Source organism: Oncorhynchus clarkii, chromosome 2 (genome assembly GCF_045791955.1).
Source record: "Oncorhynchus clarkii lewisi isolate Uvic-CL-2024 chromosome 2, UVic_Ocla_1.0, whole genome shotgun sequence".
NCBI lineage: Eukaryota > Metazoa > Chordata > Actinopteri > Salmoniformes > Salmonidae > Oncorhynchus > Oncorhynchus clarkii.
In genome coordinates, this window is record NC_092148.1 from 88806480 (window position 1) to 88830232 (window position 23753).

The 23753-nt window shown below is 42.7% G+C and overlaps 2 protein-coding genes across 2 annotated transcripts in view; one reads left to right on the top strand and one right to left on the bottom strand.

Moving 5' to 3' along the window:
* The window catches only part of LOC139383128 (A-type voltage-gated potassium channel KCND2-like), a 112036-nt gene extending 103940 nt beyond the window's left edge, over window positions 1–8096 (top strand). Inside the window, exons 4-5 of the mRNA XM_071127472.1 lie at window positions 7291–7508; window positions 7907–8096. Of these exons, the coding sequence (XP_070983573.1) occupies window positions 7291–7508; window positions 7907–8096 (408 nt within the window). The remainder of the gene's footprint in view (window positions 1–7290; window positions 7509–7906) is intronic.
* A 10222-nt stretch (window positions 8097–18318) lies between these two features.
* LOC139378520 (D(2)-like dopamine receptor) lies at window positions 18319–21773 on the bottom strand. The gene is made up of 4 exons (XM_071120766.1): window positions 20397–21773; window positions 19837–19850; window positions 18552–18722; window positions 18319–18334 (listed from the first exon to the last, which is right to left on the bottom strand). Exons 1-4 carry the CDS (start codon window positions 21771–21773, stop codon window positions 18319–18321), a joined length of 1578 nt encoding a protein of 525 aa, XP_070976867.1.
* Window positions 21774–23753: the final 1980 nt, after the last annotated feature.

Genomic DNA, 23753 nt, shown 5'->3' on the forward strand with positions numbered 1-23753 from the left:
AAAAAGAAAATATCAATTCATTAGAAATAAGTATCTCTGACACCACCGCAACGACCAGATGCTCTCGGAATATGAGAGTTCACATAGTCAGATGAAGAGAGAGCAGCCGGAGTAGAAGTGTTTTCTGGGGTATGTGGACAAAGGTATGTGGGCAACCCTTCAAATCAGTGGAAACAGATATTTCAGCCACACCCGTTGCTGACAGGTGTATAAAATCGAGCACACAGCCATAGAATAAAAAATACTAAATCAAGCTCAGCTGCGAAGTGGTAGGCCACAGAACGAGACCGCCAAGTGCTGAAGCGCATAACGCGTAAAAATGGTCTGTCCACGGTTGCAAGCCTCCGGAAGCAACGTCAGCACAAGAACGGTTCGTCGGGAGATTCATGAAATGGGTTTCCATGGCCAAGCAGACGCACACAAACCTAAAAACTCCATGTGCAATGCCAAACGTTGACTGGAGTGGTGTAAAGCTCGCCGCCATTGGACTCTGGAGCAGTTGAAACGCGCTCTCTAAAGTGATGAATCATGCTTCACCATCTGACAGTCTGATGGACGAATCTGTGTTTGGCGGATGCCAGGAGAACGCTACCTGCCAAAATGTATAGTGCCAGCTATAAAGTTTGGTGGAGGACAAATAATGGTCTGGGGCTGTTTTTCATGGTTTTGGGCTAGGCCCCTTAGTTCCAGTGAAGGGAAATCTTAATGCTGCAACATACAATGACATTCTAGATTATTATTTTCTTCCAACTTTGTGGCAAGTGTTTGGGGAAGGCCCTTTCCAGTTTCAGGATGGCACTGCCCCCTGTGCACAAAGTGAGGTCCATACAGAAATGGTTTGTCGATATCAGTATGTATGAACTTGACTGGCCTGCACTGAGCCCTGACCTCTGACCTCAATCCCATCGAACACCTTTTGGATGAATTGTAATGCTGACTATGAGCCAGGCCTAATTGCCCAACGTCAGTGCCCAACCTCACTAATGCTTTTGTGGCTGAATGGAAGAAAATCCCCACAGCAATGTTCAATATCTGGTGAATAGCCTTCCCAGAAAAGTGGGGGCTGTTATAGCAGCGAAGACGGTACCAACTCCATATTAATGCCCGTGATTTTGGAATGAGATGTTCAATGAGCTGGTGTCCACATACTTTTGGTCATGAAGTGTATGTCTCTGTCAGGGCCAAAAAGTCGAGGGGCTGACAAAAGCTGAGATGAACTAGCCTTTTTGCCCACAGATTGGCAGTTCCTGAGGCTGTCGGAGACTAAAAATTCCATATGGGTTGTGCGCTCAGGGTACACTAGATTAGAAGGGTTGCAGCCCCGGGGTGGGAAGCGTCTGTGAAGCCAACAGGGTGAGGAGCGAACAGGGATAGAAGTCATACGCATACTTTACAAAGCTACAAAAGAGCAAAACGAGATAATCTAAAAAAAAACTAATAATTGCTAACACTAATTGATGATTGCCTAGCAGAGGTGAAGGACACGCCTCTCAGCACTAATTGATGATTGCCTGGCAGAGGTGAAGGACACGCCTCTCAGCACTAATTGATGATTGCCTGGCAGAGGTGAAGGACACGCCTCTCAGCACTAATTGATGATTGCCTAGCAGAGGTGAAGGACACGCCTCTCAGCACTAATTGATGATTGCCTAGCAGAGGTGAAGGACACGCCTCTCAGCACTAATTGATGATTGCCTAGCAGAGGTGAAGGACACGCCTCTCAGCACTAATTGATGATTGCCTAGCAGAGGTGAAGGACACGCCTCTCAGCCCTAATTGATGATTGCCTAGCAGAGGTGAAGACAAATACCTCCTCCAACAGACCCACCCTCCAATTATCAGAACACTATCACAAATTGACCTGAAATCAGTCCAAATCAATGTCCCAACACTTTAAAGTCAGAAGTACTGAGAATTCAGCAGTTCAAACAGCACTGATTAAATACAGTAGGCTAGGAGGTACAGTGCCTTGTATTCGGCCCCCTTGAACTTTGCGACCTTTTGCCACATTTCAGGCTTCAAACATAAAGATATAAAACTGTATTTTTTTGTGAAGAATCAACAACAAGTGGGACACAATCATGAAGTGGAACGACATTTATTGGATATTTCAAACTTTTTTAACAAATCAAAAACTGAAAAATTGGGCGTGCAAAATTATTCAGCCCCTTTACTTTCAGTGCAGCAAACTCTCTCCAGAAGTTCAGTGAGGATCTCTGAATGATCCAATGTTGACCTAAATGACTAATGATGATAAATACAATCCACCTGTGTGTAATCAAGTCTCCGTATAAATGCACCTGCACTGTGATTGTCTCAGAGGTCCGTTAAAAGCGCAGAGAGCATCATGAAGAACAAGGAACACACCAGGCAGGTCCGAGATACTGTTGTGAAGGAGTTTAAAGCCGGATTTGGATACAAAAAGATTTCCCAAGCTTTAAACATAAACAATACAGTTTTATATCTTTATGTTTGAAGCCTGAAATGTGGCAAAAGGTTGCAAAGTTCAAGGGGGCCGAATACTTTCGCAAGGCACTGTAGATCACCAACCTTTTCTGAGTCAATATCACTTTCAGTCAAAAATTAAGCCGAGATCTACCGCTCAGATTTTATTTTTAAACATAACTTTTTTATTTTTTACATGAACCTAATTCAAATTTGGTTTGTGCAGTAGGCCTAATACATTATCACAGCATATTGGCTGTCAGTCCCCTGGATATCAGGACAGCGATCACTCACTTCGGATTAGACAAAGATTTCTTCAACAACAACAACAACAACAACAACAAGCAGGACTCACACGATATTCTCCAAACACCCCACAGTGCAGAAATCCCAATTATTAGCAAAAGGAAGTGACGCAGAGTATGAAGAGCCAGATGCCTCGTCAGGACCCGCAGAAGACAACTAGGAAAGCTGCCGTTACCGTCAATATTACTCGCCAACGTGCAATCATTGGACAATAAACTAGATGAGGTACGATCACAAATATCAACGGGACATCAAAAACTGTAATATCCAATGTTTCATGGAATTGTGGCTGAATGACGACATGGATATTCAGCTAGCGGGATATACGCTGCATCGGCAGGATAGAACAGCACGAGGGGCGGCGGTCTGTGCATATTTGTAAACAACAGCTGGTGCACGAAATCTAAGGAAGTCTCTAGATGTTGCTCGCCTGAAGTAGAGTATATTGTGAAAAATTGCAAGCCACACTACTTGCCTAGAGAGTTCTCAGCTATACTTGTCGTGGCTGTTTATTTACCACCACAGACAGACACTGGCACTAAGACTGCACTCAGTCAGCTGTATAAGACTCCAACACCATCATTAAGTTTGCAGACGACACAACAGTGGTAGGCCTGATCACCGACAACGACGAGACAGCCTATAGGGAGGAAGTCAGAGACCTGGCCGGGTGGTGCCAGAATAACAACCTATCCCTCAACGTAACCAAGACTAAGGAGATGATTGTGGACTACAGGGAAATGAGCACCAGGCACGTCCCCATTTGCATCGATGGGGCTGTAGTGGAGCTTGTTGAGAGCTTCAAATTCCTTGGTGTCCACATCAACAAAAAACTAGATTGGTCCAAACACGTGAAGAGGGCACGACAAAGCCTATTCCCCCTCAGGAAACTTAAAAGATTTGGCATAGGTCCTGAGATCCTCAAAAGGTTCTACAGCTGCAACATCGAGAGCATCCTTACCGGTTGCATCACTGCCTGGTACGGCAACTCCTCGGCCTCCGACCGCAAGGCACAACAGAGGGTAGTGCGTACGGCCCAGTACATCACTGGGGCTAAGCTGCCTGCCATCCAGGACCTCTACACCAGGCGGTGTCAGAGGAAGGCCCTAAAAATTGTCAAAGACACCAGCCACCCCAGTCATAGACTGTTCTCTCTACTACCATATGGCAAGCGGTACTGGAGTGCCAAGTCTAGGAAAAAAAGGCTTCTCAACAGTTTTTACCCCCAAGCCATAAGACTCCTGAACAGTTACCCAAATGGTTAACCGGGCTATCTGCATTGTGTCCCACCACCCGCCATCCCCTCTTTTTACGCTTCTGCTACTCTCTGTTCATCAAATATGCATTGTCACTTTAACCATACCTGCATGTACATACTACCTCAATAAGCCTGACTAACAGGTGTCTCTGTATGTAGCCTTGCTACTCTTTTTTCAAATGTCTTTTTACTGTTGTTTATTTCTTTACTTACCTACACACACACACATACTTTTTTTCCCGCACCATTGGTTAGAGCCTGTAAGTAAGCATTTCACTGTAAGGTCTACTACACCTGTTGTATTCGGCGCACGTGACAAATAAACTTTGATTTGATTTTGATTTACCTGGCCTGCCAATATTGTTCTTAGACCATATTATATTTAGAACTGTAAAGTCCATGGAGAATAAGAGCACCTCCTCCCAGCTGCCCACTGCACTGAGGCTAGGTAACACTGTCACCACCGATAAATCCACGATCATCGAGAATTTCAACATGCAATTCTCTATGGCTGGCCATGCTTTCCTCCTGGCTACTCCAATCCCAGCCAACAGCTCCGCACCCCTCGCAGCTACTTGCCCAATCTCCCAGCTTCTCCTTCACCCAAATACAGATAGCAGATGTTCTGAAAGAGCTGCAAAACCTGGAACCGTACAAATCAGCTGGGCTAGACAATCTGGACACTATCTTTTTAAAATTATCCGCCACATTGTTGCAACCCCTATTACCAGTCTGTTCAACCTCTCTTTCATATCGTATGAGATCCCTAAAGATTGGAAAGCTGCCGCGGTCATCCCCCTCTTCAAAGGGGGAGACACTCTAGACCCAAACTGTTATAGACCTATATTCATCCTGCCCTGCCTATCTAAAGTCTTCGAAAGCCAAGTTAATAAACAGATCACTGACCATTTTGAATCCGTACTCTCTGCTCTGTGCAATCTGGTTTCCGAGCTGGCCATGGTTTCCGAGCTGGTCACCTCAGCCATGCTCAAGGTCCTAAACGATATCATAACCGCCATCGTTATGAGACAGTACTGTGCAGCCGTCTTCATCGACCTGGCCAAGGCTTTCGACTCTGTCAATCACTGTATCCTTATCAGCAGACTCAACATCCTTGGTTTCTCAAATGACTGCCTCGCCTGGTTCACCAATTACTTCTCAGACAGAGTTCAGTGTGTCAAATCGGAGGAGGGCCTGTTGTCCGGACCTCTGGCAGTCTCTATGGGGGTACCATAGAGGGTTCAATTCTCGGGCCGACACTTTTCTCTGTATATATCAACGATGTCACTCTTGCTGTGGGTGATTCCCTGATCCACCTCTACGCAGATGACACCATTCCGTATTCATCTGGCCCTTCTTTGGACACTGTGTTAACTAACCTCCAAACAAGCTTCAATGCCATACAACTCTTCTTCCGTGGCCTCCAACTGCTCTTAAACGCTAGTAAAACCAAATGCATGCTTTTCAATCGTTCGCTGCCCACACCCGCCTGCCCGACTATCATCACTACTCTTGATGGACTTAGAATATGTGGACTACAAATACCTAGGTGTCTGGCTAGACTGTAAATTCTCCTTCCAGACTCATATTAAACATCTCCAATCCAAAATTAAATCTAGAATCGGCATCCTATTTCGCAACAAAGCCTCCTTCACTCACGCCGCCAAACATGCATACATGCACTGAGGTCGGAAGTCTGAGATTTCCGAGTTCCCAGTTGTCTTGAATGCACTGAGGTCGGAAGTCTGACATTTCCGAGTTCCCAGTTGTCTTGAATGCACTGAGGTCAGAAGTCTGACATTTCCGAGTCCCAGTCTTCCACCTGATGGCTAAACTCAAGTTAAAATGCAAGGCTACACTTGGCTAATCATTCATTGCAGCTGCAGCGTGAGTGGAAGAATGGACAACTGTGTTTTATGTTTTAAAATAGTGTTGAATAAAAACGGTGTTGATAGTGCTTGATAAAAACTCACTCATGAAAACAGCAGGTCTTTGCTGTATTCTTTGACAGTCTCTCTCTGATCAAGGTATTAAAAGTTATGAAATCTCACTAAAGGCTAGTATCAAACTTTGCTGTGGCTGGGGTTGTGAAAACTTGAGGCGCAGTGATTTGAGCTGTCGCATTGGGATTGGTCAGAGCAGTAGGTGCTCTCCTTTAGCCACAGGTCTCCCAGTCCGTTGGGTAAGCAGAGTTTGTCTTTTCAGTCAAATGAAATGGTTTAAAATGAGAACACTTTGCCTACCCGGTGTGCATGGGTTCTGAATCAAGTGCACCTACCGCCAACAGTGCAACATAATTTATTTATTTTTTAAAGGAGCCTTTAACGTTGGCCTTTCTACAGAAATATTTGGTGATCAACTAGGAATGCCTTGAAGATCGACCGGTTGGTGACCACTGAGGTATAGGGACAGCACTTGCCAGACTATACCAAAGACAACATTTATTGAAAGACAAAAATATACTTGCTACTCTTGCAGAGATGAGTTGTCTTCACAGGCTATAGAGGGTGTATCTAAAATTGTATTTCCTTTATTCCTCATTTCCTCTTTCCTCATCTCCTTCTCAAAACGCGCTGGAGGAGAAGATCAGAGGAACCTTGGATCTTCTCCTCCAATGCATTTTTTTGAGAAGGAGGCAAGTAGAGAATGTGCGGGATAAAGAAAAAGCTATTGGGATTCACCCATGATGGTTTCATAATGCCATCTGGTGGTGCAGTCTGGGTCATACGCTCAGTTGACCTTCAAGTCTTATTACCCATTCAACACACGGGGAAAGAGGAACAGCTTCACAGATGGTCCTTGATGTGGACGTCTGGGCCGGGACAATATGCTTCTATTCCCCTGGTACTACTTTATCATTTAAATGAATCATCAAAACACTGTTGCTATGGTTTTGACGTAGGCATTTGTCTCTTTACCAACAAAAAAATGGGCCAATTGTGGGTCGTTAAAGCACAGCAGGTGATTAAAGGAAAGAGGTAAACAACTTTATTATTAGCCCTCTGGGAAAATTGGTTTTGCAGCAAAATCATGTCCATAAAAACAACAGACATTTCACAGGGAATAAGAGACTGATGTCACTTTAAATCATAGGACTGGGTCATACTAATGACTGGAATGGAAAGGTATCAGTCACATAGAAAACATTAAATGTGTTTTGATACAGTTACATTCATTCCAATTCATCCATTACAAGGAGCCCAATCCTCCCAATGTCGCCATCCACCAGCCTCCACTATTACCATTGATTTCCATGTCTCCTTCTCTCTCTCTCTCTCCAGAATCATGAGTTTATTGACGAGCAGACTTTCGAGACCAACTGTATGGAGGTAACCATGGTGAACAAATCCGGATCTCGAACCTCGTCCCTGTCGTCGTCTCCCTCCGGCCTGTCATCCTGCTGCTCCAGACGACACAGGAAAAAGGGCTCCAGTCTGCCCAACTGCAACAACCAGGAGCTTTCCACCATCCAGATCAGAGAGAGGCCTGTGGTCAACAGGTAGTCGCAGACAGATCCACACAAAAAAACACACAGGAGTGTCGTACGCACGCTTGCCTGGGCGACATGTATTAACGCTCACATGTGTACACACACACACACACACACACACACACACACACACACACATTCAACCCCCCCCCCCCCTCCCACACACACACACACACACATCAATCCCCTCACGCACACACACACACACACACACACTCACACACACATTCAACCCCCTCCCCCTCCCACACACACACACATCAACCCCCTCACGCACACACATACACACAAGCTCACACAGCAAATGGACACACAAACACACAAGTGTATACAGTCAAATGCATGAACACACACACAAGCACACACACACCTCACCCCTCTGTCTCTCTCTGCCCTCTCCCCTACAGTCGCTCCAGCCTGAACGCCAAACTAGACTCTGAGACGGTGCCGTTGAAGAGCGAGCCCTACATCACCACCTCCGTGGTCAACCTGCGTCCCGCCCCTCTCCCATTGGTGACATCATCAGACGGTGACGGATCCACCAGCTCCACCGTCAATTATTCTCAGAGCAACATTGTCAGAGTGTCGGCCTTGTAGATGTCCACTGTCAGTCAAGGTCTGTTTGGCTGACTGTTTGGCAGACTGTTTGGCTGACTTCATGGAAAACTGTTTGGCTAACTGGTCTCAAGGAGAAACAGCAGCAGGAGAGAGAGAGAGAGAGAGAGAGAGAGAGAGCGAGAGAGAGAGAGAGAGAGAGAGAGACAGAGAGAGAGAGAGAGAGAGAGAGAGAGAGAGAGAGAGAGAGAGAGAGAGACGAGAGAGAGAGAGAGAGAGAGAGAGACAGAGAAAGAGAGAGAGAGAGACACACACAGAGAGAGAGAGAGAGAGAGAGAGAGAGAGAGAGAGAGAGAGAGAGACAGAGAGAGAGAGAGAGAGAGAGAAGAGAAAGAGAGAGAGAGAGAGAGAGATCGAGACCACTAATTGATTGGACTGATTGGAGGACAGTCATCCTGCCAGAATCCCGCATAATTTCCTGCAATTCTACACATTTTGCAATGTCAATAATATCTGAGTGAGTAACTAACAAAATCAATTGGGGCCCCCCTGGAGGTCAGGGCCCCTGGACACGTGCCCTGCGTTCCAGGTCGGTATTCGGCCATGATTACTACAAGTTTAGATACCGTAAAACTTCAATTAATAGCCTGGCCGTTTATTTTCTTAAATCACTGAACACAACGGGTGCTTATTAGAGACAGGCTTATCTTTGACCAAGGCGTCTATTTCCTTAATGCGCACAGCTTTTTGCATAGATAATTTTTTAATTCCAGCATTCACGTCCATCATTTTAATCAACTTCTTTATTTCCTGCTCTACTGTGTTATAATTTACACACTTTCTTTTTCAATATATATATTTTTTTACTTTTCCTTGACAGGATAATTACTCTCCTCTTTGACTGTGCGTTTTCAGTAGTTCTTACTTTCGCCACTAGATCAGACGATTTCTAGGGGTCGTTGTTGACTGTTTTTATGCTTGCCAGTAAGGTAGCAGTCCTCAGCTGTTATCAGCCAATGGCTAGCAGTTCCTTACTGGTGATAAAAACGGATGATTGACATAATTTTTTCGAGTCATTACTGAATTATATAATTTAACAAATCAAACATTAAACAATTAATTTAGACCCAGCATTTACTTATAAACAAGTGTTTATTTGCTGCAAGGTGTGCAGTTAGTTGCCCAGCTCTTAAAAGGGACAGGCGGTTATTTGAAACTCTGCGTTTATTGAAGTTTTACAGTAGCTGGCTAAATGAACTTACTAATCTAAACATTGTTAGTTGACATGACTGTCACAGACATAACAAGAGAAACATTGCTGATGCAAAACCAAATTTCCAACTTGCACCTTGTGTATTCTGTTATCCTAACTCAACAGTAAGTTGAGACCCCGACTGAGTTCTTAGCAGTTTGGGGCTCTAAGTGGCCACATACAGTTGAAGTCGGAAGTTTACATAAACTTCGGTTGGAGTCATTAAAACTCGTTTTACAACCACTCCACAAATTTCTTGTTAACAAACTATAGTTTTGGCAAGTCAGACAGGACATCTACTTTGTGCATGACACAAGTAATTTTTCCAACAATTGTTTACAGACAGATTATTTCACTTATAATTCACTGTATCACAATTCCAGTGGGTCAGAAGTTTACATACACTAAGTTGACTGTGCCTTTAAACAGCTTGGAAAATCCCAGAAAATTATGTCATGGCTTTAGAAGCTTCTGATAGGCTAATTGACATCATCTGAGTCAATTGGAGGTATAACTGGATATATATAACTGGATATATTTCAAGACTCAGTGCCTCTTTGCTTGACATCATGGGATTATCAAAAGAAATCAGCCAAGACCTCAGAAAAAAAATTGGAGACCTCCACAAGTCTGGTTCATCCTTGGGAGCAATTTCCAAATGCCTGAAGGTACCACGTTCATCTGTACAAACAATAGTACGCAAGTATAAACACCATGGGACCACGCAGCCGTCATACTGCTCAGGAAGGAGACGCGTTCTGTCTCCTAGTGATGAATGTACTTTAGTGCGAAAAGTGCAAATCAATCCCAGAATAACGGCAAAGGATCTTGTGAAGATGCTGGAGGAAACAGGTAGAAAAGTATCTATATCCACAGGAAAACGAGTCCAATATCGACATAACCTGAAAGGCCTCTCAGCAAGGAAGAAGCCACTGCTCCAAAACCGCCATAAAATAGTCAGACTACGGTTTGCAACTGCACATGGGGACAAAGATCATACTTTTTGGAGAAATGTCCTCTGGTCTGATGAAACAGTAATAGACCTGTTCGGCCATAATGACCATTGTTATGTTTGGAGGAAAAAGGGGGAGGCTTGCAAGCCGAAGAACACCATACCAACCATGAAACACAGGGGTGGCAGCATCATGTTGGGTGTGCTTTCCTGCAGGAGGGACTGGTGCACATCACAAAATAGATGTCATCATGAGGAAGAACAATTATGTGGATATATTGAAGCAACATCTGAAGACATCAGTCAGGAAGTTAAAGCTTGGTTGCAAATGGGTCTTCCAAATGGACAATGACCCCAAGCATACTTCCAAAGTTATGGCTTAAGGACAACAAAGTCAAGATATTGGAGTGGCCATCACAAAGCCCTGACCTCTATCTTCTAGAAAATTTGTAGGCAGAACTGAAAAAGCATGTGCGAGCAAGGAGGCCTACAAACCTGACTCAGTTACACCAGCTCTGTCAGGAGGAATGGGCCAAAATTCACCCAATTTATTGTGGGAAGCTTGTGGAAGGCTACCCGAAACATTTGACCCAAGGTAAACAATTTAAAGGCAATGCTACCAAATACTAATTGAATGTATGTAAACTTCTGACACACTGGGAATGTGATGAAAGAAATAAAAGCTGAAATAAATCATTCTCTCTACTATTATTCTGACATTTCACATTCTTAAAATAAAGTGTTGATCCTAACTGACCTAAAACAGGGAATATTTACTAGGATTAAATGTCAGGAATTGTGACAAACTGAGTTTAAAAGTATTTGGCTAATGTGTATGTAAACTTCCCACTTCACCTGTATGTCTCTTATGCCTGGTGCCGGCCTTGGTCAGAGGTCATGGTTTGAATAGCTCTCTGTCCTGATATGGACTACCACTGGACTCTGCATGGGATTAAACTGCTGTGATTGGCTGGCTACCTTGGAGCTAAGGGACTTGATCTAGCTAAAAGCCTTTTGCTCAATGGGGACCAATGATAGATCATCCATCTATGGAACAAAGAGGAAGTACATTCAGGAAGCCCTGAAGTACATCTCCTTCCTTTAAGCACAGGAGGCTCAAGCAACGAACTATTGAATCGCTGGATCGTTGATGCCTGAAAAAAACCCACTGAGATACATTGTTGGAGGACTATTAATAAATAATTGTACTGAAGTGGACTAAATCAGGGTCACATATTGTTTCTTGGTAGTCTTAAGCAAATCTACTTTGAAACAAAAGTGAACATCTCACACACATGGTTATGGGTCTTAAAAGAAAGAAGACACTTGTACCATGTCAGGTATAGATTTCAAATGTATTACATTTTGATTTTGAAACACAGAAGTCTGAAATATAACAAAACGATGTTTGACACAGAAACACCAGATTTTTTTTTTAAGAATGTTTTTTTTTTTTATGAAATTGTAAAAAAAAAAATGTTAATGATATTCCACCCATGAGGCCACTAGAGGGCGATTTGGTCATTTGACTGCAGGAAACGTTCAAAATGTTGTTTCTTGTGACTCGAGGTGGAAAAAGAGAGGAGAACTGTGTTGTTTGCAGTTGAAAGTCAAATTCCTGTTTCTTGATGAAGTGAAAAGACTCAAGACAAAGCACACATGCATTCAAGTACTCATATGAAGGTCAATCCTCAGATCAGTCTATTATTATTATGTATGGGACAGTCCGGCTTTCTCTCTCCGCTCATATCAAACTGCCGGACCTGGGAGCCCTTTATTAAACCAAGGGACATTTTCCTCCTTGATTGAACCGATCTTCCCCTTTACTCCTGTAAATTAATTCAGCCGATATGTAACTTACACGTGTGTTATTTGGAATGAAGTGCCACTTAGTCACTGTGAATATTCATTTCCTATTGGATTAATGTCTTTACTCTATGAGTATAGACCTTTCCCTATCCTGAAACGGTTAAAATGTTCAAAGTAAGAGTCCTAATTCAGGGCCCGAGCTAGCTAGGACCTGATCCTAGATCAACTCTGAGATGTGTTATATGATTACAGGCCCCCTGGCATTCGCAATCTGTTTTTTATCTTAGGCTTTATGCCTGACTTACTGATAGGAACATGACGTAACATACATTTCTCCGAATTACATTGACCTCAAACTGAAATTGAAGTTGAATTGAAATTAGAAAAATAGATGTTAGCTATTACCAGGTAGAAATAAAGTTGTATAATATAAGGAAGTTATCACAACTAGTAAAGCACTGCCACCTCTAGAAGCCATGTAGATCTGTCAATCTAAACCTGGAGAGACACTACTGTTATCTTAACCTAAGCCTTTGTCTGAAGCTCCAGACATCCGTATTAAAATTGCTTGTATCAATACCTTTGAAATGAGGTATATGGGTAAACAAAAAGCCATATCCCTCTTTTGGTTCCATTTATCAAAAGCAAGCAAGACCTTGGTACTAAAGTCACTGTGTTAAAATAATAAATTATGCTGTACATTGTTAGTAAATGTTGTAAATATTTCTCTGTTTTGTCTTCACAAAACACCGTTATAGCATAATTCCTCTGATTTCTAGGTTTAGATAGCAGTTGTGACACATAGGTAACACTTCACCTTAATTAATAAGTGACCATCATTTATGTAACTACAATGCTGTTTTACTGCAGTTACATATGTCCACCGAGTGTACAAAACATTAGGAACACCTTCCTAATTGAGTTGTGCCTCCTTTTGGCAATTCGTCGGGGCTTGGAGTCTACAAGCTGTCGAAAGCGTTCCATGAGGATGCTGGCTCACGTTGACTCTAATGCTTCCCACGGTTGTGTCAGGTTGGCTGGATGTCCTTTGGGTGGTGGACCGTTCTGTAACCTGTCTCCTCCCCTTCATTTATACAGATTGAAGTGGATTTAAAAGGTGACATCAAAGAGGGATCATAGCTTTCACTTGGATTGACCTGGTCAGTCTATGTCATGGAGAGAGCAGGTGTTCCTAATGTTTTGTCCGTTCAGTGTATTAAGGCCAACTTAAAGTGAAGCGTTAACAACTCATAATATTTCTATCTGTTGATAAATGGACTTTGCATGCGGTCATTGCATAATTCAGTTGTATTCAATTAGGATGTATCCAAGGTTTGTGAATGACAACATGAGTGAGTGTCCCGGGGAAGATATCGAAAAAATGGTACATGATAAGAATGATGATTTTAATGAATTATAGATAGATCCTGTTATGGACAAAATATACAGATTATAAGGGGAAGAAGCTACAAAAGAAAATCCCAAATGGTGGATTTTGGTGCAGTGGATAGAATACATCAATACTGTAAATACATAGCTGTTCTACTAATAAAACACTTGATAAGATCAAACTGAGTATTTTAACCTTTCTTTCTTTCTTACAACTGATGTTATTATGGTGCTGATGGTGCTGATGGTGCTGATGTTATTATGGTGCTGATGTTATTATGGTGCTGATGGTATTATGGTGCTGATGGTATTATGGTGCTGATGGTGCTGATGTAATTATGGTGCTGGTGTTTTTATGGTGCTGATATTGTGATGGTATTATGGTGATGGTGCTGATGGTATTATGGTGCTGATGGTGCTGATGGTATTATGGTGATGGTGCTGATGGTATTATGGTGCTGATGGTGCTGATGGTGCTGATGGTATTATGGTGCTGATGGTGCTGATGGTGCTGATGGTATTATGGTGCTGATGGTATTATGGTGATGGTGCTGATGGTATTATGGTGCTGATGGTGCTGATGATATTATGGTGATGGTGCTGATGGTATTATGGTGCTGATGGTATTATGGTGCTGATTTTATTATGATGCTGATCGTGCTGATGTTATTATTGTACTGATGGTGCTGATGTTATTATTGTACTGATGGTGCTGATGTTATTATGGTGCTGATGGTGCTTCTGTTATTATGGTGTTGATGTTATTATGGTACTGATGGTGCTGATGTTATTATGGTGCTGATGGTGCTGCTGTTATTATGGTGTTGATGTTATTATGGTACTGATGGTGATGATGGTATTATGGTGCTGATGTTATTATGGTGCTGATGGTGCAGATGATTTATGGTGCTGATGGTGCTGCTGTTATTATGGTGTTGATGTTATTATGGTGCGGATGATATTATGCTGCTGTTGGTGCTGATGGTGTTTTGGTGCTGATGGTGGTGATGTTATTATGGTGCTGATGGTGCTGATGTTATTATGGTGTTGATGGTATTATGATGCTGATGATATTATGGTGCTGATGGTGCTGATATTATTATGATGCTGATGGTGCTTATGTTGCTGATGGTGCAGATGCTATTATGGTGCTGATGGTGCTGATGTTATAATGGTGCTGATGGTTATGATGTTATTATGGTGCTGATGGTATAATGGTGCTGATGGTATTATGATGCTGATGATATTATGGTGCTGATGGTATTATGGTGCTGATGTTATTATGGTGCTGATGGTGCAGATGATTTATGGTGCTGATGGTATTATGGTGCTGATGGTGCTGTTGTTATAATGGTGCTGATGAAATTATGGTGCTGATGTTATTATGGTGTGGATGATATTATGGTGCTGTTGGTGCTGATGGTATTTTGGTGCTGATGGTGCTGATGTTATTATGGTGCTGATGGTATTATGATGCTGATGATATTATGGTGCTGATGGTGCTGATGTTATAATGGTGCTGATGTTTATGATGTTATTATGATGCCGATGGTGCTGATTATATTATGGTGCTGATGTTATTATGATGCTGGTGGTGCTGATGTTATTATGGTGCTGTTGGTGCTGATGTTATTATGGTGCTGATGTTATTAAGGTGGTGATGGTGCTGATGTTGCTGATAGTGTTGATGTTATTATGATGCTGATGGTGCTGATGTTATTATGGTGCTGGTGTTTTTATGGTGCTGATATTGTGATGGTCCTGATGGTGCTGGTTCCATTGGTTCTGGTGATGGTGCTGGTGTTATTATGGTGCTAATGGTGCTGATATTGTGATGGTCCTGATGGTGCTGGTTCCATTGGTTGTGGTGATGGTGCTGATGTTATTATGGTGCTGATGGTGCTGATGTTATTATGGTGTTGATGGTGCTGATGGTTTTATGGTGCTGATGGTATTATGGTGCTGATGTTATTATGGTGCTGATGGTGCTGATGTTATTATGGTGCTGGTGTTTTTATGGTGCTGATATTGTGATGGTCCTGATTGTGCTGGTTCCATTGGTTGTGGTGATGGTGCTGATGTTATTATGGTGCCGATGGTGCTGATGTTATTATGGTGCTGATGGTGCTGATGTTATTATGGTGCTTATGGTGCTGATGTTTTTTATGGTGCTGATGATATTATGGTGCTGATGTTATTATGGTGCTGATGGTGCTGATGTTATTATGGTGCTGATGTAGCTGATGTTATTATGATGCTGATGTAATTATGATGCTGATGGTGCTGATGTTATATTGGTGCTGATGGTGCTGATGTTGCTGATAGTGCTGATGTTATTATGATGCTGATGGTGCTGATGTTATTATGGTGCTGGTGTTTTTATGGTGCTGATATTGTGATGGTCCTGATGGTGCTGGTTCCATTGGTTTTAGTGATGGTGCTGATGTTATTATGGTGCGGATGTTATTATGGTGCTGATGGTATTATGATGCTGATGATATTATGGTGCTGATGGTGCTATTGTCATTATGATGCTGATGGTGCTGATGTTGCTGATGGTGCAGATGTTATTATGGTGCTGATGGTGCAGATGATTTATGGTGCTGATGGTTCTGTTGTTATTATGGTACTGATGGTGCTGATGTTATTGTGGTGCGGATGATATTATGCTGCTGTTGGTGCTGATTTTATTATGGTGCTGATGGTGCTGATTTTATTATGGTGCTGATGGTATTTTGGTGCTGATGTTATTATGGTGCTGATGTTATTGTGGTGCTGGTGTTATTATGGGGTACTGATGGTACTGATGTTATTATGTTGTTGATGGTGCTGATGTTATTATGGTGCTGATGTTATTATGGTGCTGATGTTGCTGATTGTGCTGATGGTATTATGGTGCTTATTTTATTATGGTGCTGATGGTGCTGATGTTATTATGGTGCTGATGTTATTATGGTGCTGATGTAATTATGGTGCTGATGGTGCTGATGTTATTATGGTGCTGATGGTGCTGATGTTATTATGGTGCTGATGGTGCTGATGTTATTATGGTGCTGGTGTTTTTATGGTGCTGATATTGTGATGGTCCTGATGGTGCTGGTTCCATTGGTTGTAGTGTAGAGGGACCACATTTTTTTAAAAGTTATTTTACACATCATTCTAGAATATAGAACAAGTTATTTTACACATCATTCTAGAATATAGAACAAGTTATTTTACACATCATTCTAGAATATAGAACAAGTTATTTTACACATATGTATTAATTCTAGAACATAGAAACACTCCGGCTGTGAAGCCACCGTCAGTCTGTCATCACCCTTAGTTTGGTTTTTAACTTAAGGTGCTGACACCCTGCTGTGAATTTGTTGACATTGGCACCGTCTTCCCTATATAGTGCACCCTATTCCCTAAGTAGGGACTAGGATGCCATTTGAGAAGGAGTCCTAGTTAGACCCCAGGCTGTGAGACTTGGTCCAGTGACTCCCACTCTGTACAGGGTAATAATGAGGTCTCCTAGCCTGTCTCTCCAGGGGGGCTGGAGGGCGTGTGAGGGCCTGACAGACTCAGTGGTTGGTCCAGGGTGGAGAACCTACAGAGACAGGCCTAACTCTGATTATACACACACAGACACACTTGTATGCACACACACATGCTCGCACACACACACACGCACGCACACACACACACGCATACACACACACACACAGACACACATACGCATGCTCGCACACACACACACACACACAGACACACATACACATGCTCGCACACACACACACGCATACACACACACACACAGACACACATACGCATGCTCACACACACACACACACACACACACACACACACACACACACACACACACACACACACACACACACACACACACACACACACACACACACACACACACACACACACACACACACACACACACACACACACACACACACACAAACAGACACACACATAAATGGGGTGAAGGAAGGTTCTTATGTCCTGCCTATAGAGCCAGTGAACCATGGAGATGTATAGTACTAGACAACAGAGCCTGTTTATTTTGGTCCACATTTGGTCTGGGTCTCACAGCCCAGCAGGGCAACACCTCAGTGTTCATTAAGGGCACGATTCTGACCCGAGGCGAATTAAATCGTTACGGAGAGCACACCAAGCCGTAACGGTTTGAACCGACGCATGGCGTAATACTTGGCCCGTGGTTAGTGCAGGCACTAGAACAGGCTATAGCCAACCATTGTACACTAATCTCTCTATTATAATTCTATGTACACTAATCTTCCAACATTACCATGGGCTGAAGAAATGAATGTGGCAAAAGGTTCAAACCACGGATTTCTTTCTTTCGTGCTTAAAGGCTCTCTAAACTAGTTTTTTCTTAATGATTCTTAAATACTATCCTGAAGCTGAATAATCTACAAGATCACAGAATACTTAACTCTACCAATTGGTGCTGAAACGGAGACGAAAATGCTTATATTTAGATGGCTTTCTTTCTGAACACGTTCTCTCCATATATTTTATTGAGTCTACGGACAAAAGTATAACTACAAGGTACAGTGTATTTGGCTTATATCGCTTAAGATAAATGGAATGAAAACCCTATTCATTGAAAACTCCACGAGAAAATCTGTTGGCCAGCAATTGGGAGGGTTTTAAGCAGTCGAATTACATTTATTCAGCCGCACAAGGGAACCACGTCTGTAAAGCCCTTTACTCACCTTCATAAGGTAAGTCTGAATACCAACTACTGAGAAGTCCATGGGAAAGTCATACATAAGAAAGGCATCATTTCCTCAGTCTAAATCGGGCCCTAACTACTGAGGATGAGTGATGTCGTTGACCTACCTGAGAACCAGCCTGGGACCAAACAAGGAGATGCATTACATCACACATGAGACACCCCCATCTGAGACTGACCCCCAGTTCTGGCAAGAGATGAAGACTTTTTGATGTGTTAGGATCATTATAAATTACAATGCTTACTACCATTTAAAAGTGACTATCATATCCCAAGCACATGCCATAATAAAGATCAGAGAGTTATCTGTAGTATGTCTAAGCTCTTGTCCATAACCTTTGACATTTCCTCCTAAGATGGTAGAACTCTGTCCTGAACTGAGGGTTGACCACAGCGTAGGTTATGGGGTTACTGGCAGAGGTCATGCAGGCCACTGATACAAACAGGATCTCCAGATTCTGAGCAGTCGCCATCTGAAAGGCAGAAACATGTAGAACAATGTATATGCTGTATTAGAATTGTATAACCTCCTATAGTAATCTCTGTTCAGAATAGTACAAAGATGCATTGAATAATTGAACACTCATAAATAGATAGATCAAAGGGGGATTTTAGAATCCCAAGAGCTTTCAAATGTATTGCGAAATAAGCAGAGGTTGAATTACACCGTGGCATTTATTGGGTGCAGGCGTGCACGTATTTCTTTATGGGCCTAATAGTTTCGTAATGAAACAGGCCGGGAGCGGGTCTCAAACCCTCAACCTTCTAGCGCGAAGTCCAGCGCGCTATCGACTGTGCCCCAAAAGCATGCTCGTGCGGCAGAGTCGATACACCGCGCTTATAAACCCAGGGTCGTTACAGTGTAATGCCATTTAACGGTAAAAAAATGAATTACCTTTGATTATCTGATTGTCATATAAATCACTGTGGGGAAAAATGTATGCTACCTGTGCTTTCGTCCACTGCAAAATAATGCCAGCATCCAAACGGTGCACTGCATGTGCAATTCTGCTATTTTTATGAATGAAATAGACAACTGTTCCAAAACACACAAAAAGTGTTCCTAACGACATTTTTCGATTGCGGTTGATTAGGCCTACATTAATTGATGCCTCTTGCTGACATTAAATTAGTCGGAAACGGTGCCAGGAAAAACAGACTTTTATAAGATGTGCATTACCATGAACTTCAAAGATGCCTACCAAAAACCAGTGACATAACTGCATTTTTTTTTAAAAAGGGGAGTAAACTGCTTTCACTTGCGTTTACCCTCCAATGCCATTCTTTCCTTACATTAATTACATTTATGACTGTGTTATTTGTCATTATTAAGCATTTAACAATATATTCAGAACAGTGAACTTAAACCCTGTAGGAAGCATGGATCTTGGGATATCTCGGGAAAGGCGCTGTATGTAAGTATAGCCATGGCTATGGAACATATTATGATGTTTCGCCTTGAAAACTGTTGTCATGGGAACACAAATCCAACATAAGGCCTATTCCATTGCAAAATCGAATTATTCTAACTGAAAGAGTAAACTATATATACTGTAGGGATACTGCCATTAACTTGAAGCCTATACTTGTTGGGTGGATTGGATGCGCATTGGTGTCTAACTGTAAACTAGTTGTCTAGTGATATTGTCGACCGTCATCAGCTGATCCAGGAAAGAAAACAAATATTGTTAGAAAATATTAAAGCGAAATAAACGGTCAGCATGGAGAACAAATACCCGCGTGCACCTGAAAAACAAAGCAATAAACATCTGACTGACAAAAGCAACAATAATAAATCAACCAATACATCTAATTCACAGCTCTACAGTCATGGGGCGGCAGGGTAACCTAGTGGTTAGAGCGTTGGACTAGTAACCAGAAAGTTGCAAGTTCAAATCCCCGAGCTGACAAGGTACAAATCTGTCGTTCTGCTCCTGAACAGGCAGTTAACCCACTAGGCCGTCATTGAAAATAAGAATTTGTTCTTAACTGACTTGCTTAGTTAATTAAATAAAGGTAAAATAAAATGTTCCTCCATTTGATATTATGCTTTGATATAAAATATATATTTAAAAAACAGCATCACCACAGTTCACTGACAATGACCATCAGAAACATAAGAAAACAACTTACCCTGAAATTCCTGCTTCTGTTGCAGAATACGTTGGCCACCATCATCACTATCATTGGCATCCAGAATATCAGAAAGGTGAGAATGATGTAACCAGAACGCTTCGCCAGTTTACTCTCCTTCTTTTTTTTGGCATGCTCTTTGTTAGCGAACGATGGCATCATACAGACGCCACCTTCAACCTCTAAGCATTGCTCCGCAGCTGGAGTTTCTGGAACGGGGATTGCTACCACAGTCTCCTCAACCTTGGTAGGTAATGGAGAAATATCATCTGCTTTGACATCATGATCACTATTAGAATTGGGATGGAGTGAACGGACATCCTTGTCTTGTTCCAAGTCTACCAACTTGAGCACCTTGGAACTGGGGTCATCCACCTGTGGTATGAATGAAACGCGTGGTAGTTTCACCTTAGTGGCGAGCAGCTTAGATTTGCTACCCAGAGTCTTGGTTTCTGTCATGTTGTCCGAAGAGCCTTTCATGGCTCCTTGAAGGTTCTTTGTTGTCGTGTTCGTAAATCCAATCTCAGGGTCCTTTCTGGATAACTGTTTTTCAACAGGTAGCGCATGTTCTTGCTTAACAGTTTCCCCTTGCCTATTCTCTTTTCGGTCCATTTCCCTTTTCTCCTCTATTTCAGTTTTCTCAGTCTCCTCATGTTTTGTTTTCCCATCTTTATCATCCTCTTCCTGAACTGTATTTGTTGCTTCTTTCATGATGTCCTGTTTGGGTGCTGGAAAAGATCCTTTATCAAATATTTTTCGACCGTGTGCTCTCACTATGATAAATATACGAGCATAGAATCCAATAATGACAGTGAAGCAGGTTGACCATAGCGGAAGTAATATATAGAGTCCAAAGGTGTCATAGGATAGTTGCACGTTTACCTCCCATCCCCTGCACCTAACATACACAGGTGAGTCCTTGACAAACGTCAAACAAAAGGCCGCAACGAGAACACCCACCATCCAGGTCAAGGGGATCCACACCAGAATACGTCTTCGGCGCTGGGTGATTTTGAAAGGGTGGGTGATCGCTTGATGTCTTTCCATGCTGATGCAGGCCAAGGTGAGCAACTGAATGCAGCAGCTGAATGAGAAGGAGGCGACCTGGGTGTCACAGAGCAGTTCCTCCAGACCTCCTCCTACGGGTCCCTTCAGAACGATGGTGAGAAGAATGGGACAGTCAATACAACAACGGAGGGTGTCGATAACGGCGAGGTTGACCAGGAGCGCGTTGTTCCATGTTCTAAGAGACTTTTGACGGTACACTGCCCATGTGACAAACACATTCGCTGCAATGCCGACAAATGAGGTCGAGAATAATACTGCACAGTTTGCAACGGTAAATGAGATGTCAATGTACTCCTCCCAAACTGTGTCGTTCCCATATCCCCATGAAATAGGCAGAGTTCTTGGATATAGTTCCATCTTAAAAAGGTTTGAGATCCATTTTAGAAAAACAGTTCCATCTCTCCATCCTTTTCAGAATAATTTATGAACCTAAGCTTATTACTGGTATCTGCAACAACATCTACTCCATACCCAAAGCACAATGAAGCACAACCTTCATACCACGCCCTTAGTCACTGTCATTATGACGGGGTTGTATTCATTAGGGCATGCCATAACAACATTTTGCAAAACATTGTGCAACGGAAAACGAAAATGAGGGTTCTTATTGGACAAGTTCAGGTAGTCCCTCGCTGTTTCAATATGTTTTCTTATTTTTAGTGCCTGTTGAATATGACCTAGGTGACGCCCCGCTTTGTCCACTTGTGTTCATCGACACCCTGCATGGCTCACTGGTCTCCAGGGAATCCTCGCTGTGAGTCACATCTATTTGCACTTGGCTGTGTTGTATCCTCAGTGGGGATTATAGTGAGGGTGGTGGGTTTAATTGGATGTGTCTCTATGAAGTGTTTGAGAGCGACAGGCTGTATTGAAGACATGCTTATTACAAATGGCACTGCTGACTTATTGGCAATACTGACCCAACCCTGCCTGTTAGGTGTTCTTAAACCGCACACAAAAACCTAGCAATGGCTCACTACTGTGTATAGTAGAGACACAATGCAGGCTGAGCAAGAGGTGTCATCTATGTGTTTTTAGACCAATCTAAACAGTTATAGAAATCTAAACCTCACCCTTTTATCATGAAAATACTCTTTAAATTATTCATACGTTAGTGTTTTTACTAAAGAATTCACATGTGTTAAATACATGTTTTATGATAGAAGCCTGTTAGAGCCAGTTGGCTGTTAGACAGGAAGCATGAGCAACAGGTACCATCTATCTATTGTACTAGACTTTTAGATTGAAGACTGTACCTGACCCTACTATCATCAGTGGCCTATACTTACTCTATGGGGATACGGTCATTTTTCACATCTATCTGGACGTTTTTATTTTCATTTTCAAATCAAATCAAACTTTGTCACATGCTCCGAATACAACAAGTGTAGACTTTACCGTGATATGCTTTACTTACAAGCCCTTAACCAACAGTGCAGTTCAAGAAGAGTTAAGAAAATATTTACCAAACAAACTAAAGTAAAAAATAATACTAAAAAGTAACACAATAAGAATAACGAGGCTATATACAGGAGGTACCGGTACAGAGTCAATGTGGAGGCTATATACAGGAGGTACCGGTACAGAGTCAATGTGGAGGCTATATACAGGAGGTACCGGTACAGAGTCAATGTGGAGGCTATATACAGGAGTTACCGGTACCGAGTCAGTGTGGAGGCTATATACAGGAGGTACCGGTACCGAGTCAGTGTGGAGGCTATATACAGGAGGTACCGGTACCGAGTCAGTGTGGAGGCTATATACAGGAGGTACCGGTACCGAGTCAGTGTGGAGGCTATATACAGGAGGTACTGGTACAGAGTCAGTGTGGAGGCTATATACAGGAGGTACCGGTACCGAGTCAGGGTGCGGGGTTAGTGGTTAGTTGAGGTAATTTGTACACGGAGGTAGGAATGAAGTGACTATGCATAGATAATAAACAGTGATAATCAGTGACAATGTATAATCCTTTCGTGTTTCTACTAAAGAATTGACATATGTGGAAGAGGACTGGCCACCCCTCAGAGCCTGGTTCCTCTCTACCCGGCACAGCCAGAAGAGGACTGGCCACCCCACATAGCCTGGTTCCTCTCTACCTGGCACAGCCAGAAGAGGACTGGCCACCCCTCAGAGCCTGGTTCCTCTCTACCCGGCACAGCCAGAAGAGGACTGGCCACCCCACATAGCCTGGTTCCTCTCTAGGTTTCTTCCTAGGTTTTGGCCTTTCTAGGGAGTTTTTCCTAGCCACTGTGCTTCTACACCTGCATTGCTTGCTGTTTGGGGTTTTAGGCTGGGTTTCTGTACAGCACTTTGAGATATCAGCTGATGTACGAAGGA

Bases quoted from the DNA above. Each gene is read 5' to 3' on its own strand.
- LOC139378520 (XM_071120766.1), bottom strand. From the start codon at position 21,773: ATGGAACTATATCCAAGAACTCTGCCTATTTCATGGGGATATGGGAAC.